Source organism: Mirounga angustirostris, unplaced genomic scaffold (genome assembly GCF_029215605.1).
Source record: "Mirounga angustirostris isolate CCGP_5_RB_7025 unplaced genomic scaffold, mMirAng1.0.hap1 SCAF_15, whole genome shotgun sequence".
In the NCBI taxonomy this organism is placed as follows: Eukaryota; Metazoa; Chordata; class Mammalia; order Carnivora; family Phocidae; genus Mirounga; species Mirounga angustirostris.
In genome coordinates, this window is record NW_026991723.1 from 85,798,532 (window position 1) to 85,824,598 (window position 26,067).

The 26,067-nt window shown below is 44.9% G+C and overlaps 1 protein-coding gene across 1 annotated transcript in view; it reads left to right on the forward strand.

Moving 5' to 3' along the window:
* The window catches only part of GARNL3 (GTPase activating Rap/RanGAP domain like 3), a 142,502-nt gene that overhangs the window by 37,499 nt on the left and 78,936 nt on the right, over window positions 1–26,067 (forward strand). Inside the window, exon 4 of the mRNA XM_045883163.3 lies at window positions 22,990–23,064. Coding sequence (XP_045739119.3) covers window positions 22,990–23,064 — 75 coding nt within the window. The remainder of the gene's footprint in view (window positions 1–22,989; window positions 23,065–26,067) is intronic.

Here is a 26,067-nt window from a genome sequence, read left to right on the forward strand (position 1 = left end):
TGAGAGGGATACAGCTAGGGCCCGGTGGGGGTGAAGAGAAGGGAGGAAGTGACCCATCCTAGCCAGGGATCTCGGGGAAGCAGCCCGGAAGGCCTCGTGGAGGCTGTAGGATGGCCGTGGGTTGGTGGTAGAGAAGACAGACAGTGGATATTTGCAAACAATGTGATTCTTGGCAGTGATGTATTCCAGGGGCAGTGAGCAAATGGCCCTGCTTCGAAGAGTGTATGAGGCAGCCGAGCTGAGTGGCCACAAAGCAGGCAGGCTTTGAAATCAGGCCTGGCTTCACATACCAGCTCCAGCACCCACTGCTGCCTGTGGACTTCTCTGAACCTCAGTGGCGCTTAAGAACTTGTGCCCAGAAGTCATTTTGTTTCATCATTTCCTACTTGTCTGATCTTGGACTTCTTTTGGCCTCAGTTTTCTCATCTGTGGGGATATTCTATTATTCTATTATTATATATTATGTAAATGGGGATATTAATATAATCTACCTTATAGGGTTGTCAGGAGATTAAATGAGATGATGCACATAAGCGCAGTCCATATTAGCTAGCCGTGGTGGTAAAGATGAAGTTTGGTAACCAAAGGAGGACCTTGACTTGCAGGTGGACTTTGGACCGGATCCAGTAAGTCACATGAAGCTCTTGTAAATGGTGAGAGTGGTGTTTGGGGAGACAACAAAGGTGTGAAAGATGGACCCTTTATAGACTTGTGGAAACCACAGGCTGTCAGACTGGGGAGGTAGTTGAGAGAGGTGGTTCTCAAACCTGAGCAGGCATCTGCATCACGTGGAGAGTTTCTCAGAACAGACTGCTGGGCCCCCTTCCCCAGAGTTTCCAATCCAGTAGGTCTGGGGTTGACCCAGAATTTCTGTTTCTAGCAAGTTCCCAGGGGATGGTGATGTCGCTGGTCCCAGGACCACACTTGAAGAAAGCCTGCCTTAGAGAACCCCAGACTTGTCATCGATTATCCTCAGCCTAATGAGGCAGCTCATTGACCAAAATTCTTCCTTTTATTTGTTCAAGTTTTTGTTTGGAAGCCATGGGTGTGTCTGTCTCTGTGTGTGTGTGTGTTTCTAGCTGACTTTTAAAATAGTATAAAGTAAATTTTAAATACATTTAAAAATTCCATATATAATTCCCCTGCCCCATTGCCACTTTTTTATCTCATTTTGGTACCTTCCAATCTTTCTAGCGACTAACCTCAGTTCCACTTAGCTGTAATCAAATTACACGTATAATTTTGTCTTCCTCTTTTTCTCGTCCAGCTGTATTTTGTAAATGTCTTCTTGTTATATAGCCCTCATGTTACCATTTTAACCACGTGATAGCCCAACATCGTTATAAACAGTTCTCTGGGTAACAGTTCCCCTCCTTTTGTAAAATTAGGTTGTGTCGACTTTTCCCTTGTCAGGAATGGCATGTCTTGGTGGTTGGAATGGCTGAGAAAAATCAAATGAGCCAAGTTCCATTTTTGCTGTCTAAAGATCTCTTGAAAATCTGACTCTGCTGTTTTAAGGAAGGAGACATTTTCTCTCATCTTTGACCAACAGCTAATTATTAAAAACTGTTTCTGTATTTTCTATATGCATCAGAAAATAAGTTTTAACTTTTTTTACACACCTGGTTTGATGAAATTGTTGGAAACCCAATCAATCTTGGGCATCTTGAAACTCAAAGTTTGTAGAAGGGTGCAAAATTGAAATTTTAGCATAGACTTCTTTTGACCTTGAACAAATGAGGTAGAAGTCCTTGTGAAGAACCAAGCTTGGCTATTGACATCAATAATGAGGACAGATTTGGGGGCTTAGTTGTATGAATTTGGTGAGTGAAAACATGGAAGCTCAGACCTTTCTAGACTCATGGGGGGTTTCTTGGCGCTCACCCAATACCCACGTATTGAAGGCCTGCCCCTGCCCCCCCTCACTGGGCATGGTGCTAGGCGCTGAGCGGAGGGAAAAGGCAGTTTCTCTGCTTTCCTGGAGCTGGGGTCTGGCTTTAGGAGCCAGCAGTCTCCAGCATTTGCTGCTTTGCCGGAGCCCAGCGGTTCCCTGCCTTCATCAGGAATTGTTTCCTTGCAAGGCACAAAGACCCATTCAGTCCAGCGCAAGTCTAAAGTAATTCACTGAAAGGGTGTGGGTGAAGCTCACCAAAATGAAGCGCAGGAAGCACAGCTGGGCCTCATGTGACCAGGAAGCCATCAGACTCTAGCTAATTTCTCAGGTTCTCTTCGGTCCCTGTGACTTCTCGCATTCACTCTCCGAGTGCTGATGCATCCTCTCAGCCGACCAGCTCCCCTGACTGCAGTCAGTCACCTCTCTCCCGTCTGCTTTCTGAGCAGTGGCAGCGTTTTTAACACCTCTTTTCATGGTGGTCAAATATACACAACAGAAAATTTACCATTTTTAAGTGTACAATTCAGGGGGCAGGAAGTACATTCACAATGTTAGGTGACCATCATCATCATCCACTATCAGAGCATTTTCCATCAGCCCAAACAGTAACTATACCCATTAGACAGTAAGTCCACATTCGCCCTTTCTCCCCAGCCCCTGGTAACCTCTATTCTGCCTCTGTCTCTGTGAATTTGCCTACTGTAGGGACCTCATGTAAGTGCAATTCTGCAATATTTGTCCTTTGTGTCTGGTCTATTTTACTTAGCGTGATATTTTCAAGATTCATCCATGTTATAGCATGTATCAGAATTTCATTCCCTTTTGTGGATGAACTCCATCCTTTGTATATACCACATTTGGCTTATCCATTTATCTATCTCAGTGCACACTTGGGTTGCTTGTACTTTTTTTTTTTTTAAAGACTTTATTTATTTATTTGACAGAGAGAGACATATTGAGAGCAGGAACACAAGCAGGGGGAGTGGTAGAGGGAGAAGCAGGCTTCCCGCGGAGCAGGGAGCCCGATGTGGGACTCGATCCCAGAACCCTGGGATCATGACCCGAGCTGAAGGCAGACGCTGAACGACTGAGCCACTTAGGCGCCCCGCTTGTACTTTTTCACTATCGTGAATAATGTTGCTGTGAGCATTGGTGCGCCGGTCTGTGTTCAAGTCCCTGCTTTCTTCAATTCTGTTGGGTCTGTTAACTGAAAGTGAAATTACTGGATCATATGATAATTCTATTTTTAACTTTTGAAGAACTCCCAAGCATCTTTCCATAGTGGCCGCACCATTTTATGTCTCCACCAGCGATGCACAAGGGTTCCAGTTTCTCCACAATCTCACCAATACTTGCTCCATCTTGTTTAATAGCCATTCTAATGTGTTGTAAAGGGGTGTCTCATTGTGATTTACCTTTCACCCATGACCAATGATGTTGAGCATCTTTTCATGTGTTTATTGGTCATTTATATTTCTCCTTTGGAGAAACGGTATTCAAGTTCTTTGCCTTCTTTGCCCATTTTTTAATCAAGTTGTTTGTTTTGTTGTTACTGAGTTATAGGGGTTCCTAATATATTCTAGATATCAATTCCCTTATCAGATAAGTGATCTGCAAATCTTTTTTGCTGTTATGTGGGTTGTCTTTTTACTCTGTTGACAATATCCTCTGATGCATAAATTTTGTAATTTCCATGAAGTCCAATTCATCCATTTTTTTTTCTTTTATTGTCTGTGCTTCTGGTGTTATATTCAGGGAGTCATTACCAAATCCAGTGTCAGGAAGATTTGCCACTGTGTTTTCTCCTAAGAATTCGACACTTTTAGCTTTTACTTTTTTTCCTTGATCCATTTTGAATTGTTGTATGTGGTATATGGTGTAAGATAGAGGTCCAACTTCATTCAATGGGTTTGTGATCTATTGGGAGTTATTTTGTGTGTGTATGGAATGACATAGGGGTCCGGCTTCATTATTTTGCATGTCGATATACAGTTTTCCCAGTACCATTTGTTGAAAAGACTGTCCTTTCCTCATTGAATGGTCTTGGCACCCTTGTCTAAAATCACTTGACCAGGGGTGCCTGGGTGGCTCAGTCGTTAAGCGTCTGCCTTCAGCTCAGGTCATGGTCCCAGGGTCCTGGGATGGAGCCCTGCATCGGGCTCCCTGCTCAGCGGAGGGCCTGCTTCTCCCTCTCCCACTCCCCCTGCTTGTGTTCCCTCTCTCGCTGTCTCTCTCTCTCTGTCAAATAAATAAATAAAATATTAAAACAAAATAATTAAAAAAATAAAATCACTTGACCATACATGCAACGGTTGATTTCTGGGCTTTCTCTTCTATCCCATTAGTCTATATGTCTGTCCTCACACCAGAGTGATGTTTTACAATGTTGGCAATACAATGTCTTTTCTTTCTGAAAACGCTTCATTGGCTGCCCATTCAAGTCCAGACCCTTTACGAAGCCCTGCAAGAACCTGTGTGATCCCGGTTCTGCCGGCTTCTTCCACCCTCCCTCATGCTGCTCTCTCCACTGTGCTTCACACATTTGGCCTTGTTTTGGTCTCAAGAACACATGAGTTCTTCCTTGTCCCGGGGCCTTTGCACTTAATCTTCCTTCTGCCTGGAATGGTCTTCCCCATCACTTCTCATGGCTGATCTCAGCTTAAATGTCACCTTCTCAGAGAGGCCTCCCCAACCACCCTACCTCAAGTGGTCCTTCTCTCCGTGCCGTTCCGTAACTCGGCATCCTATTTCTTTTCTTAATAGTATTTAGCACACTCTGTTTATTTCATGTATTTGTTTACTTAGTACTCTCTCGTCCACTAGAGATGAGGGTGGGAACCACGTCTGCCTTGTTCATATTTGTATCTCTAGGACCTGGCACAGGGCCTGGCACATACTGAGTTCCTATTAAATGTTGTTTATTACTAAACTGACTTCCAATCCCCCAATTCCCTTTGTCTTACAGCCCCACTGCGCACCCTAGTCTGTTCATTCTTGGGCCCAGTTTCAAATGCCAAGTAGAATGTCACGGTGGTTCAGGTGTCTATCCCTGATTCAGACTGTTGTGTTTAGGGAAGTGGGGTCATGTGGTATAAATATGGCCTCCAAGACCCAGCTCCTCAGCACAGTTTGGGGATGGGGCAGCTTCTCTCTGGAAAGGTTATGGACAAAATTCAGTTCCAAATAGCATGACACCCCAAATGCATCTCTAACATTGCCTCATATAGTAGATGATTTAAAAGCTCAAACTAAAAGCACCTGGTGAAAATTTCTTCTTCTGCCAGTGAACCGTTATTCTTGACACTTTTTTCAATCCCATAAACAAGGGTGCAGATTATAAACTCCCTAAAAATAAGAGTCATGACTCTTAAGTTACCGTTGTGTCCCTAGCACCAAGCACAATGCTTAGCATTCATTACTTAGTAAATATTGATTGATTGAGTGAATGGTTCAATTTGGTTTAAAATAGAAAGTAGCCTAACCCATCAAATAGAAATAAAAGAAAGGACTAACACGCCTCTTGGACCCCCTCCCCCAATATAATTGGACTCATTAGCTTACAGTGCATTCCATCTAAAACATAGTCTTGATGAATTGGAAGTCTGGTCTCTCACGGCAGCATTCTCAGCAAGGTGTAGCTATTACGCCATCGACCATTCTTCATCGCTTCGTATGGAAATCTGTCAGGAAAAGCAAAGATTGTTTGTAGCTTTTATTGATCTTTTCTTGGCCTTTGACTCAACGGATACAAAACTGATGTGTTATGAATGATGAATGGTATGGGCACAATATAGATCTCTCTCCTGCCCAGCCCCGCTGCTGATTCTCATATAACCCTACATCTTGACACTTCTGGGGGTGCCACAGTCTGTAAGGCAATTTCAAGTCCAGAGAAATGTTGTCCAGTCCTTTTTAAACCTGTACCTTCATGACTCAAGCCCGCATTTTGATGAGTTGTATGCTCCCCTGCTGTATAGGAAAGAAACATATAAATGCTTCTCTGTGAGGATGGCATGGTTTTGTTGTGATGAGCTCACGGTGGCCTTAAAGGCTATCTGTACTACCTAATTAGTATCAAAAGAACAGTTTACAGTGGACTTGCTTGGCATCTGCAGATTTCCACATCTGAGGTTTTGACCGTTGAGGACTCCTGCACCCTGCAGGCTGATACGTACTGATTGGTATTTTTGCTCAGGCATGAACTTGAATTGTGCCTGTGGGACTGTTGTTCAGAAAGATGATTCTTGGCTAATGAGTGATCTAGTGGCCCGTCCAACATCCCTGACACAGTGCAGCTTTGTTCTCTATTCAGGGTTGAGGAGGCCTTTTGTTTTCATAGGCGTTTTATGGGAGAAATTATATTCTATGTAGTATTACCAAATTGAGAAATTAGTGAAGTTACCAGCATATTTCCCTCAGGAACATCAGCACATCAAGACTTTGACATTCTGCAGCTAAAATCATCATTTCGGCAGATGTTTTCCAAAATGGAACTGGCTCGTATCTAAATCTTAAATAGCAGGTTGACTCAGTGAGGTACCTCCAGTCATGTTTATCTTAGAACATTTACCAGTAAGTTAATGTGGTTTAAAAATGTGAGTGCTTTTGTGGGTATTTTTGGTGTCTTTGTGGGTGACTTTGAACCTTTCCCAGGCTAAAATTTAAAATCCTTGCAAGCATCTTCTGTGATGCAGAACCTGAGACGTTCATCCTGTAATTGTTTATGTATCATAATGGAGACAAATCTTTTATTATGATTATTTTGTTATTACTATTATCAGTTTTCACGTTTATTGACTATTTGCTATGTGCCAGTCACTGAGCTAAATGCTTTAGGTGCATTTACCTGTTTAACCCTTACAAACAACTGCGCAGTGTGGGGGTTCAGGAGACATTTGTGGATAACGAATGGCTCCCCACTTAACTCAGGATCTCAGAGAGGTCCCACAGCCAGTGAGTGGTAAAAGTAACATTTAGACCCAGGCCTGTGTGGCAAGACCCCCTGGGCCTAACCTCTCGGTCTCTAAGCCCCTGCTGCTTATAGGCTGTTTTCTGAAGAAGTGAAGTTGATTGTTGGAGCAGACTCCTCTGCCCTTAATCAGCAGCACAGAGAAGCTCTGCTTCAGGTTTTAGCTCCAACGTGTAATTTCAAACTCTCTTCTGGCCAAATCTTAACAAGCTTGATTTTAAGAAGAATGTTGATAAAGAATTATCCAAAGAGGGGCGCCTGGGTGGCTCAGTCGGTTAAGCGTCTGCCTTCAGCTCAGGTCACGATCCCAGGGTCCTGGGATCGAGCCCCGCATCGGGCTCCCTGCTCCGCAGGAGGCCTGCTTCTCCCTCTCCCACTCACCCTGCTGTGTTCCCTCTCTCGCTGTGTCTCTCTCTGTCAAATAAATAAATAAAATCTTAAAAAAAAAAAAAAAAAGAATTATCCAAAGAGACATCCATGCCATAAATGGTTTAAATTTAATTCCTGGATTAATCTCAACCATAAGACAGCCACATTTGGCCTGTGGCCTGCTGTCTGTGGCCTCTCTTAGACTTGCTTATCTTGATCTGTGCCTGGGCGTTATGCCTTTAACTTGCGCTGGTGGGCAGAATAGAAAGAGCCATATGCATCTAGATGGTATGTCTCTTGTAGGATGCTCTTGAGATTTTTTCTCAGTGTTCCACAAAGTTTCACTCTTAAGAGGACCTATGAGAAAAGTTTTGCTCAGGACCAAAAAGTACAGTGCTTCTCCCATGAAGCTGCTTGGTTGTTAATCTTATAGGCAGTAGGAAGTCTGTAAATTACTTGGGTTTTTTCCTCTTTGCATTGGCCTCCAGGAAGCTCAGAGCCCTATTTATGGCTTGCTTCTAACTACCTTACATCCTAATCTGATTTTCTTGTTTTCATTTTATTTACCCCCACCTAATTTGCCCTTGTTCTGAACTTGCTCTGTATCTAATTTTATCCTTTGAATAAAATATATTTCAGAAAGGGGCACCTGCGTGGCTTAGTCAGTTAAGGGTCCGACTCTTGATTTCCGCGCAGGTCATGATCTCAGGGTCATGGGACCAAGCCCCCCACTGGGCTCCACGCTGGGCCGTGGAGCCTGCTTGGGATTGTCTCCCTCTCCCTCTGCCCCTCCCCCGCTCTCACGTGAGCAGTCTCTTTTTTCTCTCTCTTTTGGTAAGCTGCTTTAAACATTTCTTAAAAATAAGGTAGAAGGGCGCCTGGGTGGCACAATTGGTTAAGCCTCCGACTCTTGGTTTGGGCTCAAGTGTCGTGAGATTGAGTCCCGCGTCAGGCTCTGAGTTCATTGCAGAGTCTGCTTAAGACTCTCTCTCCCTTTCCCCTACCCCACCCCTGTGATCTCTCTCTCTCTCTTTCTCTCTAAAAGTAATAAATACATCTTTTAGAATAAAATAAAATAAAAATAATATAAATATTTATTATATTATATTAAATATAAATAAAAATAAAATAAAATAAAAATAAATAAAAATAAATAAATAAAATAAAATAAAAATAAGGTAGAGCATAAACAAACAAGGCATTTCCATATCCAGCCCTTAACAGCATACCTTCTGTCCCCTGTTGACGATAGTAAGTTTATAGAATGACTTTGACCCTTGTCTCCTCCCCACCCTACTTTTTGAGATAGCGGGACTTACTTTCATAAGATCAACAACCCTTGAGGAAAATTAGCGCCACCTGACCAGCCATTCAGTGACCATCTTGGATAGTTGAGACCGAAAATGATGCCAAATCCACTAACTAAACACACACTGTAATAAGAATACCAAGCAAGTCCTCTAAATTTTCCCACACAAAAGTCTTGGGAACAGCCACTTCCATGATATTCAGCACGAGCATGCGCTCCAGTTTCAAAAATAGAACTGGAGAGGGGCACCCAGCTGGCTTAGTCGGTAGAGCATTTTGGGGTCATGAGTTCGAGCCCCACGTTGGGTGTGGAGCTTAAAAAACAACAACAGTTAGAATTGGAGACACTCCACTCCTAACCTCCTGCAGGTCCACAGTATCTCGTGCTCTTCCTGGTGGCCTCCTGTCCCTGCTGCCATGTCCTTCCCCACAGGATGGTCTCCCTGCTGCTGCACCGGCCCCAGCTCAGCTGCCCATCTCTGGCTCCTACACTTCCTGCCGGTGTCCCAGGGTCTTTGTTCACTGACTCTAGTGGTTTTCAAGTAGTGGGGTATAGTAATACCCTGCTATACTATAAAAATACTTTCAAATTCTGACCAGTGTGTAACTGTTTATTTTTTATATACCCAGAGACACAAATTGTTAACAGATTGTTTGCTTAGGAAATTCTTCACAGGAAATCAAGTTTTCTGCCTTGATTGTGGTTTCTCATATGCCCAGGAAGCAAATTTCTCATGTGTACCTCAAACACACGCTCTTTCTTGGTGCCTGTTGGGTAATGTCCTTTGCCTCTCCCGTCTGACTTGTGCCAGAGCGATCCCTGCCCTGCACCTGCCCCCTCAGCTTCCAGTAAGACCGGGCTCACCAGTGCATACCATCCGTTGTAGCAAAAGTAAATTTCTAACTTGGTCAAAAGTATATCATGTTATAGACCTTTGTATACTGTTCCTATGAAGAGAAAATATTTTCATTGTTTTGAAAACGCTTTTTAAGAACCTGTGCTTACTTCTGAATTGAGGCAGGTCCACCATCAGAACTGTGGGATCCAACAACCACGAACATACACACACACACACTCGAGTTTGAAAACCACTCTTTTACTTCTCTCAGTGCTGTTAAAGCTGAAAAGGAATTTGGTCTGTTTTCCAGTATTTCACCAGGTGGGCTCTGAATATTCAGAGCTCTTTTTTAAGCCCTCAGAAGTGAGTCTAGCCCTTTTAACTTACTGACTGCCTCCTGTAGGTTGGGGGACACTCCCCCCAGGGCCGCAGGAGGGAGAGTGTTGGGGTTTCACTGAGGTCCCTCCCAGTGCCCCTCAGCTGAGGCCCTGGCCTTCCAGCCCCACCGTGTCTCAGGTCAGGTCTCCGCTTTCTTCAGGTACACACCCATCTCAGGGGTTGGAACAGCTTTTCACTGTCTTTGTAAGAGATGGGACCATCTGTGGTGGGTTCTACAGTTGGCTTCCCTCGCCTTTCCCCACCAGGTGAGGGTAGGGCAGGCCAAGTCCCGGGTCCAGCATGGCCACCACGGCTGACTGGCCACAAAGGGCTTCCGGTTTCACGCCTCACTGTCACGGTTGAGCCCCAGCTAATATTCTCATTTTTAAATGGAACTATCCTACCCATTTAATTAAAGCAGTGACTTCGGTTTCCTTTATGTGTAAGAAAAGGATTGTATGCTTTTTGGTCTCAGCTTTTTAATCAGTCTACTGTAGTTATCACTGTGGTGTAGTCTTTTAAAATATAATCTCAAACCACATTTGCTCAAGAGATGGTAAGACTTTTTAATTACTCTGGGAGCACATTTCAGCCACTCTCTGAAGTCTCTTTTTGATCCCTGTGATAGTTCCACAGTTTTCCTTCCGAATTCCTCCTTTGGATGCTTCCCCTTCTCCTTCTTCACTGAGCCTGCTCTTGCCAAAGTCACAAAGACCTCATCGCTACCAAATCCGCGCCTAATCTTTATCTTCCAGGACCAGTCTGCAGCACGGGCCCTGTGAACACCTTCTTCTGCCTCCCTGCTTCACCTTCTCAGCTTCTTTACAGATTCCCTTTCTTCTGCCAGGTCCTCACATTTTGATGCTCCTCAGGGTACTGTCTCAGATACTCTGCTCATGCTACACACTCCTTCTTGGTGATCTCTCCTACCCCATGGCTTCAGTTACTGCCTTCAGACTGTGACTCATACATCCATGTATTCTTCCCAGATCTTTATCCACAGCACGTAGAACCATTTGCCCAAATGCCCACTGGATGTCTCTCCTGGGATGGCCTGCAGGCGGCTGAACCTCAACATGTCCAAAACTGAACTCAGGTTGTCCCTCTTCCCTACCTCAGACCACTGAGGGAATGGTGCTACCTTCTTTTCAGTTGCTGACTCCAGAAACCAGGAAATCTCCCATACCCCACATCCAGTCTCTTAGCAAATCCTATTGGATGTATGTCCTAGACAGATTTCATGGCTAGTTTGCTATTTATTCACGTGGATGTGCATATACAATGCCAGACAACCTTTTGAGTGGTAGGGAGATAGATGCACACATACGTGTATATATGTATGCATGGAAATATATATGTGTATATGTATGTATACTAATTCAAATGCCACAATCACCTGATGAGGTGTTACTACCCCCATTTTACTAGGGAGATAACGAAAGTTCAGAGAGATTAATAACTTGTTCAAGGTCACACAACTAGTAAGTTGTAGAGCTTGTCCCCCCACCTTATCCCAGTAGGTTGTATTTACCAAGAAGTTCTGTTATCTTGCCGTGTTATGGCCTGTTCCAATGCCCCTCAAACTTTATTGTTCATAAAAGTCACTTGAGGAGTTTGTTTGAACCCTAATTCATTATGTCTGGGGTGGGCTGAATGGTGTACAGTTCCAAGCTTCCATAATGAAAGTGACTTTAAGGTCCTTACGTGTTTCTCATTTGATCTCTTAAGGAGCTGGGAAAAAGAAAAGAGCAGGAAAGTTTGCTTCTGTATACTCTTTTTTTGTGTGTGGCAATGATGTCATTTCCTCCTTCCCTGAGCTTCTGGCACTTTATCTAGTCTCCCTGACATCTCTACGATTCCGTGCCACTAGTTTTGATAAGATTACATCCATTTTGTCAGAATGCTCAGCTGTAATTAACCTGAGTCTGGGGGCTTTGATTTCCTTAATGCCGTAAAGAGTTCTTTCCCAAATATTCAGCTCTGTCAATATCATCTCGATGCTTTCAAACAAACAACCTTCGGCATCTCTCCTTTGTTTATGGGATAAAGCAGGAAATTGTTTAGCCTGACATTTAAGGCTTTCCCACAGTCTCTCGCAGCCTGTCTTTGGAGCTTTTGCTCATATGGCCCCTGATCCAGCCGAACAGGCCTTTACCCACCATTACCCAGGCCTCTTTATGGCTCTCTTTCCTTCTGAAATACCTTCTTGAAATATGCATCTGCCGGGTCTGTTTTCCAAGCAGCTTTACATGATTCCCCTATGGGAAAGTCATCTTTCACCCTTTAGGACCCTCCATTTCTTGAGGCCCCTGGGTGGTTCAGTCGGTTAAACATCTGACTCTTGATTTCGGTTCAGGTCATGATCTCAGGGTCATGAGATCGAACCCCTCATGGAGTCTGACTAGGATTCTCCCTCTCCCCTCACCCCCCCCACCTCCACCTCTCTCTCTCTCTCACTCTCTTGCTCACTCTCTCAAAAAAATTTAAAAAAAAGAACCCTCGATTTCTTTGCCTTTCTCTGTGGTACCTGTCATATTTTACACTGTAATTAGTTGTGGTCATTTCACCTTTACTAGTGGGCAGGGCTCGTGGTTCTTTTGTTGTGGTTGTGTCTCCAGTGGTAATTAGCTCACCGCCAGAGGGCCACATATTAGCTAAAAGATCAGTTTAGCTAAAAATCTAGTGTCTGATAAATTCTTTTCCTCTTCTCAGATTTTTTATATTACTTCCCAGTCTTTGTGTGTGTGTGTGCGTGCGTGTGCATGCCAGCACACTTCTAAATATACTTCTCTGATTATAAAGGGAATGCATGTTCATCATAGAAAATTTGAAATATACTGAAAAGCACAGGAAAATTAAATTCATCTGTAATCCTACCACCTACAGGTAATCACTATTAAGATTTACTGTATGTCCCTTTAGAAATTAAATCTGTATACAAAATGGGTTTGTATATTTTATCAGTATCTTTACTTTAAAACAAAGTTTAATCTTTCCGAAGATGTAGATGCTCTTCCACAAACAACTTTTTTCTCTTCCCATCCAAATGCTTTTCTCCCTCATGTCTGATGCCATTGGCTGTGACCTCCAGAACCAATACCACAGGGTCCTTGTCCTGGAGTTCCAGGTAAGTTTTTAGGCAGTATATGAAGGTATCTGTTCTCAGTCGTTACAGATCTGAGACTCTCGAGTAATGGCTTCTACAAGAATAACTTGGTTGGTTCTAAAATTTCCAAATGATCACCTTTTTCTCCTAAAACTTGGCAAATTCTGATCTGACACTATTCATTTCATAGGCCTGCAGTCACAAATGGCCACAAACTGAATGGCTTAAAACAACAGAAATGTATTCTCCCACAATTCTGGAGCCTGGATGTCCAAAATCAACATGATGGCAGGCCATGCTCCTTCTCGGAAGGTTTTAGGGAAAAATGCTTCCTTGCTTCTTCCTGCCTCCAGGGCTGCCTGCAATCCTGGGCATCCTTGGGGCTTATAGCCGGCTCATTCCAGGCTCATTCCAAGGCCTTCTTCCCCGCATCCCGGGGTCTGCACCCCCCTCTCTTGTCTCTTGTGAAGACACCAGCCATTGGGTTTTGGTCCCACCCTAATCCAGTATGTCCTCCTCTTAATTTACTCAATCACATCTGCAAAGACCCTCTTTGCAAATAAGGGCACATTCTAAGATTCCAGATGGACGTAAATTTGAGGGGACAGCATTCAACCCAGTGTGGTTAGCTTCTGCCTTACAGTGTTCTGAAGAGAATCCCGGGGCAGTTTATTTTCTTTCTTGATGACCTTTCCCACCTGGATTTTTCTCAGATTTTCTTCTTTACTCTTTTATTTTAAAGTTTCCCGTAACTTCTCTGTGTGTTTCTCTTTTCATTAATTTTGCCTAAAACATTGCATCTCTTTGATTCTTAGTCTCTGGATTTATGTCAGAGATGAATATTCTCTTCTGCTGTGTCTTTGATTATTGCTCATTTTCCCCCCGCACAATAGTAAGAAAGGTCTTTTTCTCTGTCCTTTATAACTGTCTTTTCTTTCTCATTGTTTTTGTTTCATTTTGTTCCTTTTCTTTGTGGGGAAGCATCTTAAATAAAGAATATATTTACTGTTGCTGTTTTCTACAATGAACATTTTGCTTCCTGTCAACAAGGATGTTAATCCCGCGTTTGCGTTTTTTGGTCCTCTTTTTTTAATCCCTTCCAAAAACTTTATACACTTGTTGCAAAGATCATGTCTTCTGTCTTATTGAGGACAACAACTGCTTTTCTGAAATTTTATTTTGGTTTCAGAGTAAAAACATGGTGTGCTTTCCTTTCTAGTTTTCAAGACCATCTGTAGTATTTTTTTTTTCCATAGCTCCATGTTGGGTTGTTTTTGTTTTTGTTTTTTAACAAAATCTTCAAATAAAAACAAAGAGCTATTTGGACCTTGTATTTTTCAACAGACAGAAGATATGACTGGCCATCAGCTCTCATTGTCCTTTTGGGTGCCATAGCTTCTCTGAGCCGACGAGCTGAATGGCCAGTGGTTGTACAGAACCCCCTGATCGGTGTCCAGTGTCTAGCTGGTGTTTATCTTGTAAAGCTCTGCTGGAGGGAGATAGGATGTTCTCCATGCTCAGCTTTGGCTGCTCTGAACCAGTGGATCCAGAATTTACACGTATAGCAGGTGCTGGGGGGCGGGGGACAGATAGCAGTCTGGTTGGAAGAGGAGTATCAAAGTAATGTGTGCTCACCTCTTTACCTAAGCTTGAGAAAATGGCATCTGTGTGGATTAAAGAATACGATGGAGGGCGCCTGGGTGGCTCAGTTGGTTAAGCGACTGCCTTCGGCTCAGGTCATGATCCTGGAGTCCCTGGATCGAGTCCCGCATCGGGCTCCCTGCTCGGCAGGGAGCCTGCTTCTGCCTCTGACCCTCCCCCCTCTCATGCTCTCTCTCTCTCAAATAAATAAATAAAATCTTTAAAAAAAAAAAAGAATACGATGGAGATTATCACGAGGTTGAATCTTTCCCCATCCCAGTCACCCTTGGGCACTGTGGCAAAACTGTATGTACTCCCCAGGAAGCCCCACTCCAGGACTCCTCCTGTCTCTCTCCCTACCTGGGACACTAATGTGGCGGCAGCTACCTTAAAATGCGCACCCCTGCAGTGTAAGGATGACTCTCAATATCTTATTGTCATTCTTAATATAGACCCAATGTCTCTCAGCCAAGGTGAGACCGCAGAAGGACAAATAAAGTGCCCTCCAGCTTCCTGTGCTGACCACAGATTTGCTCTGTGTCAGGCAACAGTCAGGGATCAAATGTGCTTCTCTGTTCTTCTCCGTTAGCCATAGGGTGAGTAGAAAATGTCCTGAAATCTTGGCCACAGGATGGGCAGTCTTTCTTCGAACTCATGAGTTGTCCTCTTTTGTGCTGAATCTTCAGAAGTATTTTACGGGGAAGCTGAGCATCAGGGACTGATAGTCAGATATTATTTTTATGAGGAAACAAAGACAGATACATTTTGAGGTGGAGGGTCAAAGGATGGTACTCATCCTGACGGGCCTCACGTTTCTCAGTAAAATAGGTGGAGAGGTCATCATCTCTTTGAAGAAAGGGTGAATCTGGAGCAACTTGACAAGCCAGGGCCAAGGGGGGAGATGTAATGGAACATGAGAAAAGAACAGAGGAAGGAATCAGGGAGTGGTCGTGAAGGTCTAGCCAGGGTCAATTAGCCTGAGCTAATTGTGTGTTTGAACACAGAAAGAAAAGAGGGAGAATGTCCTTGGTAGCGGGTGGTTGAGAGCTGGGGCTTGATGCAGGGGGCACGAGGAGAGGTTGGCAGGACAGGAGACCCGTGTGTTGGGAAGCGCAGCATTGACATAACTGACCACAGGCCCCAGCCAGAACATACACCTAAGACACCAAAGCGGGGGCGCCTGGGTGGCTCAGTTGGTTAAGCGGCTGCCTTCCACTCAGGTTATGATCCTGGAGTCCCGGGATCGAGTCCCACATCGGGCTCCCTGCTCAGCTGGGGGTCTGCTTCTCCCTCTGACCCTCTTCCCTCTCGTGCTCTCTGTCTCTCATTCTCTCTCTCAAATAAATAAAATCTTTAAAAAAATAAAACACCAAAGCGGGTTGCAAGCTGGGTGTGTGATGACCGAGCCATGCCAGTGAGGGTGAGCGCATGTGCAGGGTTTTAGCAGAGGGCAGCAAAGCCATGAAGTAAATGAGGTCATTCGATTTGAGAAAACGGAGGACATGAGCTCAAGACAGCAGGTAAATCACTGTGACAGACGCTGCGTTTGCTGAGGATGGTGGCCAGGGATGATGATGGCAATAAAGAGTCTGAGCCCGGATCTGAAGCCTCGGTGGTTTTCCTTCAGTCAACCTCCATCATCCTGGCTGGAGGACCTTCTAACCAACCCGGATGTTCTGACATGCATGCTGGTGCCCAGCACGCTAGCTGCTCCAGCCCCCAAGCTTTTCCCTGGCCCTTGGCCCAAGCAGAAAAGGATCACGTAGAGAGAGGGAGAAAAGAGAGCATCTCTGGTCCTCACCCCTCCTCCTTGCCTCTCCCTGCAGGCAGCGGAAGTGCACGGCCCCGAGCCGCACTCACCAGTCAAGGGATGGCTCATTTTACCCAGCTTTAGGCCCATTGACCCGGGCTCCCCAGCCTTTTTTTTCTCTTTCTTTCTTTCTTTCTTTTTTTTTTTTACTGAAATATAGTTAACATACAGTGTTATATTAGTTTCAGGCGTACAAAATACTGATTCAACGATTGTTTTTGATGGGAACATTTACACTTTCTTCCCTTCTGAGCAGTGGTTTTGAAGTCAGGTGTGTGTGTCTGTGTGGGTATGGGTGTGTGTCCGTGATTTGCAGAGACAGCGTCAGATGGGTCTTCTTGACTTGTATTCGTGGTTTAAAAAAAATCTTCTGTTGGAAATCATTTCTCAAAGGCCTGTACACCTTCCAGAATAAATTTCATTACAGCAATGAAAGCTTCTCCACTTCCCTCGGGCAGAGTTGGTCTCTCCAGCCTCTGAACATCCCCCAGCACCCCATTCTTGCTACTGTTATGGCATTTAACCAGATTGTGTGGTGATTTATCTCTTTATATGTTTGTTTCTCTCCCACTAGGCTCTGGGCTCCTCCAGGGCAGCGATCATGCTGCATTTGTCTAATTCCAGCAGTTAGTACAGGGCCTGGAAAATAGGTTCTTGCAGATGTTTGCTAGATAGACAAATATTTAAGCAGAGCTTCCAAACATTTAAATTCAGCATTAAAAACAGTTTAATCATACTAACTCTAATAATCAGAGCATTTTATATTCATCATTTTGTTACTAGTGTTAGTATACATTTATTGAGCATTCCCTATGTCCAGGCACTGTTCTAGGCTCATTACATATTTTATATTATTGAATGTTCTCCATGAGCCCGGAAGTGGCTACAATCATTGTCCCTATCTGAGAGATAAAGAAGCCAACATTTAGAGAGGAAAAATTAAGTGATTTGCCCAAGGTCACACAACTAATAAGTATAGAGCTGAGATTTGAACCTGAGCAGTTGTGTGCCAAAACCCACACTCAGAACCACTCATTGTAAAGAAAAGAGATGGAGAGGGGAGGGGGTAGAAATTGGAAATATTATTTTTTAAGATGTACTTTATATTAACATTTTGAGAGATTTTTTCTAGGTTAAAATACTGTTTCTGTGATTTATACACCTGAATGTGACCTCTGTAGAGTACATGATAACAGAGGCCACAGGGAATCCTAGCACTGCTTTAGAATGGAAACAGACACCAGCGCAAAGAAACAAAGCAACTAAGTAGAAAGAGAAAGCCTTTTGTTTTTGAAAAATTACGTATTCACATTAACTTAGGAAATAGTCTCACTTAATTGCTTATAATATTAAACGAATAAAACTCTTATTTACAGTAGCTAATGAATAACATTTTATGCTTCCTGGTTTTTTTTTTTTCCTTTTAAATTAATTTGTTAAATCACACAACTGGATATAATTGCTTGGATAGTACTTTTTTCCAGAAATAAAACATCTAATACATTGAACACAGCTTAGTGTTAAATGAATCCGTTACACTCTGGCTGAGTTTGGACCAAAGCCTTTACTCAAGATGTGAAATTTCCATGAATTTCCACTGTTTTTAGTGTATGTAACTAACTCTCAGGAGTTTCCGCCTGAGAAACCGATGTGATCCCGGTCACCCAGAATGGCCTCTGAGTCCAGTCTTCACAGTCCTGCCCGACAGCACTTCCTGTGTCTGTGGAAATTTGTGATTTGGACTGTCCAGCCGAGTAGCCACATGACCGCATTGAGCACCTGAATGTCAGCTACTGAGGAACTGAATTTTTTTTTTTAATTTTATTGTAAGTAACGTAAAATTTAAATGGGGCTCATGGCTACGGCATGGAACAGTGCAGGAACTCTGAAGGAATCCCTCACGAGTCAAACGATCATTTGGTTTGCCTCCCCTCTGTCTCTCTCTCTCTCTCTCTCTCTCTCTCTCTCTCTCTCTCTCACAGTCTTCCTCAACATGGCCCTTCCTTTGGGGTATGACCGAATCAGAGATGTCAGACAAGATAAAGGAAAATAAAAAAATCCTGCCCTCTTTTCTTAGTATTACTGATGTTATGCATATGTTAACACCCTGTCCCTGAACTTCTGCATCAAAACAAATGCAAAAGGATTCTGCTACTCTCTTCTTTGAGGGAGGCTCTGCCGCCTCCCTGTGAGTGAGCTGGGGGCGGGGGGGGGGGGGGGGGGGGGGGGGCTGTTGCTCTCTGCGCCCGGTTTCTCACTACTGCCCCATTTCTACAAGCAGTTACTGGTACTTCAGGTTTCCTTCTCTTCCGAAACCACTTTTCATTATGTGTATTTTCCTGGGAAATGTCCATTTCATGGAAGGTTCTGATAATGCTTGTATCATCTCAAGTAGCATTCTGTCATGCTTTAAAAAAATCTCTTTCTTCTTAGCAGTTATGTTTTCCTTATTATCACTCTATATTCATGTTTGTTCTTCGCTTTTTAAAATCAGACTTGCTGGTGATTTCTTGGAAGTGTTTACTGATTGCACTGTCTTTTTAAATCTGTAATTTCTGCTCTGATCTTTTATTGATTACTTCCCCTTGCTTTCCTTGGGTTTTGTTCATTGTTCTTTTTGGTATCTTCTAGAGGAAAAATTGAGGCATCTCCCCTCCTAAAGGCCCTAGCTCCCCACGTGCCACCTGGGACTTGGACCCATCTTCAAGTGGAGAGAATTAAGTCAAACAGCCACCTTAAGGGAAATTAGTCTGGCCATGTGTCCAGGGCATCCCATCCCTGTAGGGGATGGCAAGAGTGTATGTTGGTGACAGCCAGAACTCTGCACCACATTGGAAGAGCCGGGGCAGGGGGCTTCTAGGTTATGTGGTATTGGACATTTAGATAGGTGCTAGTAGACATTATTTCATTCCTGAGTCGGATCTTCCAACAAAGGGGAGAGTTTCGATTTTCTATAGTTTTAATTGGCCAGATCACGAGTATGAGGAATAATAGAAAATTATTGACAGAAACAGCTTCTCTGCTGCATTAAAAGGATTTTTTTCCTGCAGTTTTATTTTTCTCATCCCTAAGTTCCCTGGAGCACTGTCTCCTTTCCCATCGGCTGGTGTACCCGTCCTCCCCGGGGCCCTGGGCAGCGTGGCACCTTCTGCTTTACATAGCCGGCTGCCCGAACCGGCTGTGAGGGGGAGCCCTGGGACTGCCATTCGGCCAGCTGGCACCAAGTCACTCTGCCAGCGTGACCAGTGAGTCACCTGCCCACCTACACCCTCGCTAACCTCAGGCGGGCCCTGCCGGCAGATGTCCTGGCTGCTGGCTGGACGTGCTGGGTCCGATTCCGTCACCAGCGGCCTGGCTTTCCCTTGCATGTGGTGACTCGGGTTATTTGGCCTGTCCTTCACGCTGGTCGTTCCTTTATGATAGACCCGGTAGAATTTCCTTGAAATTTCTTGTGTGAGTCATGAACGTCCGGTTTCCAGGACTGGCATAGATCTTACCCCCAGTTTTATGTTCCTTTGGTCATTTCAGGAGGAATTTGGCCTTCATCTAGTCACGTATTTCTTACTTGGTGAGTGTGTAGTGGACATCTATACGTGTCAGACAGGGTGCTTCGCTCTGGGGATGCGGTGGTGAGAAAAACAAGCCGTCACTGTCTCCGTGGGGCTTATCATTGGGGCACAGGGGAGCACAGGAGGAGAACCGGCATGAATCACATCATCACACAAAGAAATGTAAATCACAACTCGCAGGAGTGCTCCAGCACTTGTTGGGGTCATTTTCCCCAGGCAGTGAGGTCTGGCAGTGAATGTGGAGGATGAGGAGGAGCTCTTTAGGGGAAGATGGGAGAGGGCCATCCGGGCAAAGGAGTGCTCTGCGCGCCCGTCCTCTGGTGGGAAGGACCAGGGTGCTGGGACGGAGGTGGGACTGTGGGACAGCTGGATTTGTAGTTTGCCGAAATTGCCCGGCGGTGTGCAGATTGGGCTGGAGATGGTGGACGGGTGCCTTGACCTGCTAGGAGGCAGGTGCAGTCATGCGGATGAAAGAGGACAGTGACATGGATGCAGAGAGTGGTGGCGGAGATGGTAAAGGTGCAAGCGTCAAACGTGTCAGCCTGAAGCCCAAGTTCTGTGCCTGTGGGCTTCAGATCAGAGGGAGCCAGATTCCGTCCAGCCATCAGATCATTAAACGTGTTCTTCCTTTCTGCTTCCTGAACCTTTTAAGCAAGAGAAGCAATTAATTTCTCGTTCTAATCTCACCACAGCAAAGGGCATTATTGCCTCTGCCTGGCAGTGTCTGGAATATAGTGGTGGACATTTTACTTTTGTTAGGTGAACGAATGAACGAATCAGTGAATGACTGTCAGCTCTCCTCCCAAGCCTTTGAGTCCTGGTTGAGACTAGCTAGAGTGAAGACTGTATCTACAGACCTCTAATTCAGGGGAGCACATGTCCCCCTGTCTCTTTATTCACCTGTGGCAGGTGTATTAACTGATGGCAGCTCTCTTTTCTCTCCAGATGTAACCTCAGAACACTTTCCCCAAAGCCCTTGAGGCAGCCTACACCAAGAACACTTGACTTGAAACCTATTTGCTATAACCTTTATTTTACTATTTTAACAGACAGTGAGTAGAAGAAGCTCACAAGCAAAGAAGAAACTGACACTGAGTCCTCTATCCTTCCCCCATGAAAATGGCGATGACCCCAGGAGACCCACATTCATCTTGCTCTTGTACTTGAGAATTGGCCTCTCTAAACTAGGAGACAGGCCACCAGACCTCACTTCTGACATTAACTGCAGAGTACAGGGGTCCCCAGGGCTGCGCTCAGGTTCAGTAATTTGCTAGAAGGTGACTCACAGAATCTAGTGAAAGCTACTAGGCTTGCTTATGGTTTATTACGGCAAAAGGATACAGGTTCAGATTAGCCAAGGCAACAGACACATGGGACAGAGTTCAGGAGAGTTCCAAATGCAGAGCTTCCCAGTTGTCCTCTCCTGGTGGGCTTGTCCTCTCCCAGTGAGCTCAAGGACAGCAATAACCCATCCTGGCAATGATATGTGACGGTATATACACCAGGAAAGCTCACCTGAGTCTTGGTGTCCAGAGGTAGATCTGATACCGTGTAACCCAAAGCACCCCCTGCCCACAAGTCAGGTTATTCTCCTGTGTGGCTCAAAGCCCAGTTAAAAAGACACTCCTGCTGGACATTCCCAGGGCTTAGAGATGACCTCTCAGCAGCCGAGGGCAAAGGCCAGAGCTCTCTTGGGCAGGGTTAAATTCTTTACCACATAGCCTCTGTTGCTTGTCTTTGGTTTATCGAGCGTGTAATAATCTAATGCCATAAACAGCTAAAAATACACAGAACAATATTTTTATTCCACGGAGGATGGTTAGGTGGGGCAGCGGGTAGGTGAGGACGATAGGTTTCTGAAATCTGGCTGCCTGCATTCATATCCCAGGCCTCCCAGGTACTAACTAGGATATGACTATGGCTGCTTATTCTACCTTCCTCTGCCTCAGTTTCCTTATTGGTAGATGAGAACAATGATGGTACCTACCCGTGTTGCTATTTTGAGAGTTAAATGAGAGAATGCTTGTGAAAGCCGAACAGTACGTGGCTTCTAGAAGTGCTCAATAAATATTACATACTATTATTTCTATATTTAGCGTGGAAAAGATTTATCAGCCTTTTGCAAATAATTTTCCCTGGGAATTTTTGTTGGGATTCCCCTTATTTTTTTCCATTTTCACACTTTCATATCTCTTAACATGAGTGAAAATAAGAGATAACCATCTTTCTTAAGAAATCGTGTTATCTGTTTTACCAGGTAAGTCTTGAGAGGTAAGAAGTGTCCTCCCCAGGGCAAGCGCATTCTAATGAGTCTGGGAAATGGAAATTCTTGGCAGATCGTGGCTACAAATCGTGGGTAGATTTAGGGGTTAAAAAAAGACATGTCATTTTCCCAAGTTGCTACTGAGAAATCTAGGAGACTTGGGAGAAAATAAGTTAAATCTCGAGTCAATAATTTTAGGACTGATGCACCAAGCCCTGATCTCACTCATCTCATCCTACCAGTGAGCTCCTTGAAGACTGTCTATTTGCAAGCATCCTGTTGCCAGAGCTCAAATAGAGCCTGCCTGCCTTGGAAGGGGCTAATTGGCCTTTTGGAGACCATTTAAAACTGAATGAAGCACAAGAGCTTTCTGTGATGTTAGTAGAGTTTTGAGTTCATGCCAGCCATTAATTGTTTTTCAGGCTTTCCTGTGAAGATGGCCAAACTTGAGACTTGGCTTCCAGTTTTGCCATTTGTGAGCTGCACTTGTCCACATGTGATGTGTATTAAGATTGTTTTTCCAGGGAGCATCGCTTTGATATTTCTCAGTATTGGAATATGTTCACATTTAAATTATATTGAAAAGGTTCACATTTAGATCTGATGCTCTTGTTTTCCTACTCTTGCCAGTTAGGGGGTCCTCCCTCTTCAGCTTCCTACAGACTGTGGAGACCAACTGTGTGAGGGCTTGGCTGACCGAGCTTCAGAAAGACCACCAGCTTCTAGGCTAGGCCCTCCAGCTGTCGTTGGATTTGGCTTACTTGTAGGACAGATACAGACAGACAGAAGAGGCTTTGCACATGGCGACCCAGCTACCTAACTGAGCGCTCTCTTGTCCCCTAGCTTATTTCCAGTGATGCCGATGGAGCCATCCAAAGGGCTGGAAGATTCAGAGTGGAAAATGGCTCTTCAGATGAGGTAAGGAAGCCCCACCCCACCCCACCCCACCCCAGTATTGTCACCAAGCACATGATTATAGCACCTGGGTTACAGCAGTGAACGGTTGGTGATGCTCATTACCGCAGAACACTTGCCTAAATGCAGCCTGGGAAGGGCTCAATGGAGCTCTTCCAAGCTTCGCTTGAAGCAGGCGTGAAGGGAAAATGCCATTATTCTCTGTATGGAAGGTACTATTAATAGGGTGATGCATACCCTTTAAAAGATCTGTAATAAAGCCAGGGACATTAAGGTGGTCTGCCAGCAGTGGGACCGAAGAAGAATTCACAGCCAGGTCACCTTTGTGGGTGGCCCCAGAAGCCCAGCTCTCCCCCTTTGCCAAGCTGGTCAGCTCAGCATTGCCCTGTGAGCAACACAGGGTCTAGGAGAGAGATGCAAAAGTTACTACAATTACCAAATGTCATCTTTATTGAGGGAAGACGCCAGGAAAGGTGTCTGTCCACCATCCTTGGGCCCAAGCCCTCTTTCTGGGGTCTCCTGGTCTTTCTTGCTGCTGGCCACAGGGACTCACCTTGCTTGTGATTCTTCTTCAGACTTCCACTGCCCACTCTACCCCTTGAGGTCTACCCCCAAAACTGCAGAGTGTGGTGTGAGCCCCAGTGTTTTCCATCTTTGCTACCTCCCTGAGAGGTAGGCCATCAGAGTGCTTAAGCACCTCCCACCCCAGCTTTGGAGTCAGACAAGCCTGGGTTCAAGTTTTCGCTCCCCCATCTCCTAGCTATATGACCCTGGGGAAGTAACCGAGCCTTTCTGAGCCTCGGTTTCTTCGTCTATAAAATGGATAGTGTCTCTGTATTATTAAGAGAGTCAGTGAGCCAAGCTTGTAAAGCTGTACTCGTGATGATGGTGGGGTTGTTAACATAACCAAGCTATATTGCCAGCCTTGCTTTCCCGACCACCTCCTTGATCAAATTCTTGGTGAAGGGCTATGCATTTAACTTGAAAGGCCCCGGCATTTGGGACGTTATTTCTTATCTTCAGCTCCGGCCTTCACCAGTGCTCTGTGAGGTATAAGGAGGCCGTCCCATCTTAGGCTGGACTCCTGAATAGGTGCCCACATACATCTTGTCCACAGTGATGTCAACTGACCCACAGAGAGGAAGGAACTCCCAGGGGAATTTGCTTCTGAAGCTTGGAAACAGCCCTCCGCAAATGGCCCAGCTCCTGAAACAAGATGGTCTTAGTACCACAGACTCAGGTAGCCTGCTGTGTGCCAGGAGCTAAGCCCGGAGCGGAAACCCTGAGTCCTCATTTCCCAGTGCTCAGAAAGCTAGCAGCTCCCATGCTGAGTTTCTACTTTGGGAACCTTAAGTGCCAGAGACCCCAGGGGTTGCTGTACCTCAAGACATCCTTGTGCTCCCAAAATTTTTGCAAAACCTTAGCCCAGCCTGAAATGAGCAAACTGTACTAGACTTCCCCACCCCGTGTAAGCAGAGCTCTGCCGCCTGCCGGAACCAGTGTCCAGAGGCAATCCACACTTCCTAAGAAAGGCATAAATGTGGTCCTAGGATCCCCAAACACTCCTCGCCTGGCTGTGTCCCCTGGCCCTGCCCCATGCCAAAGGACACGTTTTGGACCCGGTCAGGGATTAGAAATCGCCTCTGGAGGATCATGGACAGGAGTGGCTCTAGAGTCAGACTGCCTGGGTTCAGATGGTGAGTCCACAGCTCACTAGCAGAGTGACCACTTAACATCTTTGAAGCCAGTTGGTGGAGTTACTGATTTCACAAATCACTGCGGTCTCTTGTGTCCAAAACAGTCCTGTCTCAGATTGCCTCTCTGGGAAATATGATATCAAGGCTCAAAGACTGTTTTCAGTTGTGTTTCTACCAGAGCCACCAAGCGTGAGTGCTCAGTTGGAGCACTGTGGCTGGGTCTTGCATTGACGGCCTTCAGCTAGAAGCCTGCGGCCAGTGTTAATGCACACCCTGATAAAAGACCGGAGTGCACCTGAGACTCCGAGGGAAACCAAGCTGGCTTGCTCCGAGTCCCTTAAAGTCATCCGTGCACTATGTATTAAAGTTTTAAAAATTCTACTCTTTTTTTTTTTTTTGATTTTTTTTTTTATTTATTTATTTGAGACAGAGAGAATGAGAGAGACAGAGAGCACATGAGAGGGGGGAGGGTCAGAGGGAGAAGCAGACTCCCCGCCGAGCAGGGAGCCCCATGCGGGACTCCATCCCGGGACTCCAGGATCATGACCTGAGCCGAAGGCAGTCGCTCAACCAACTGAGCCACCCAGGCGCCCTAAAGTTTTAAAAATTCTAAAAAAACAAAACAAAACAAAAAGTCATCCGTGCACTAGAAGGGACAATATTTGTAGCTGCTTAAAATTTTTCAAATGCACGAAGAAACAGGTTGCAAAGTAATTTCATTACTGGGTTATTTCTCTTTTCTTACAGCATTTTAAGTGTTCTTTATACAGTACGGATCCTAGACCCTAATCAGATCCGTGATTTGCAAAAATTCTCCCCCATTCTGCAGATTGCTTTTTCACTTCCTCGATTGTGTCCTTTGAAGCAGAGACGTTTTTAAATGTAATGATGTCTCGTCTACCTAGCTTTTCTTTTTTTTGCTCATGCTTTTCACGGCGTTTCTAAGAAGCATTGCCTAGTTCAAGGTGGCTCAGTCACTTATATATACTGTTCGGTTGAAGACAATGTTGAATTTGCCTTGCTTTCTTTACACACAGTCAATACAATGGTTTTACCATCTGTGACAAATCATTCCACTATGTGACGTTGCTGGGGCTCTCCGTTGTGTGATTTTTCTCCTGGCCTGTGCTCATGGGGTAGTAGCCTACTGTGTGTTCCTGTGTTCGTGGCCGCCTAACTGTGCTAGTGGTGTTCTTGAAAATGAATTTTTCGGATTAATGGGAGGCCCAGGTTGAGTCTCCTTTTGGTAGGGAGTGTTATATCATGATTTAAAATAAATGTATATTTGGGGGGCACCTGGGTGGCTCAG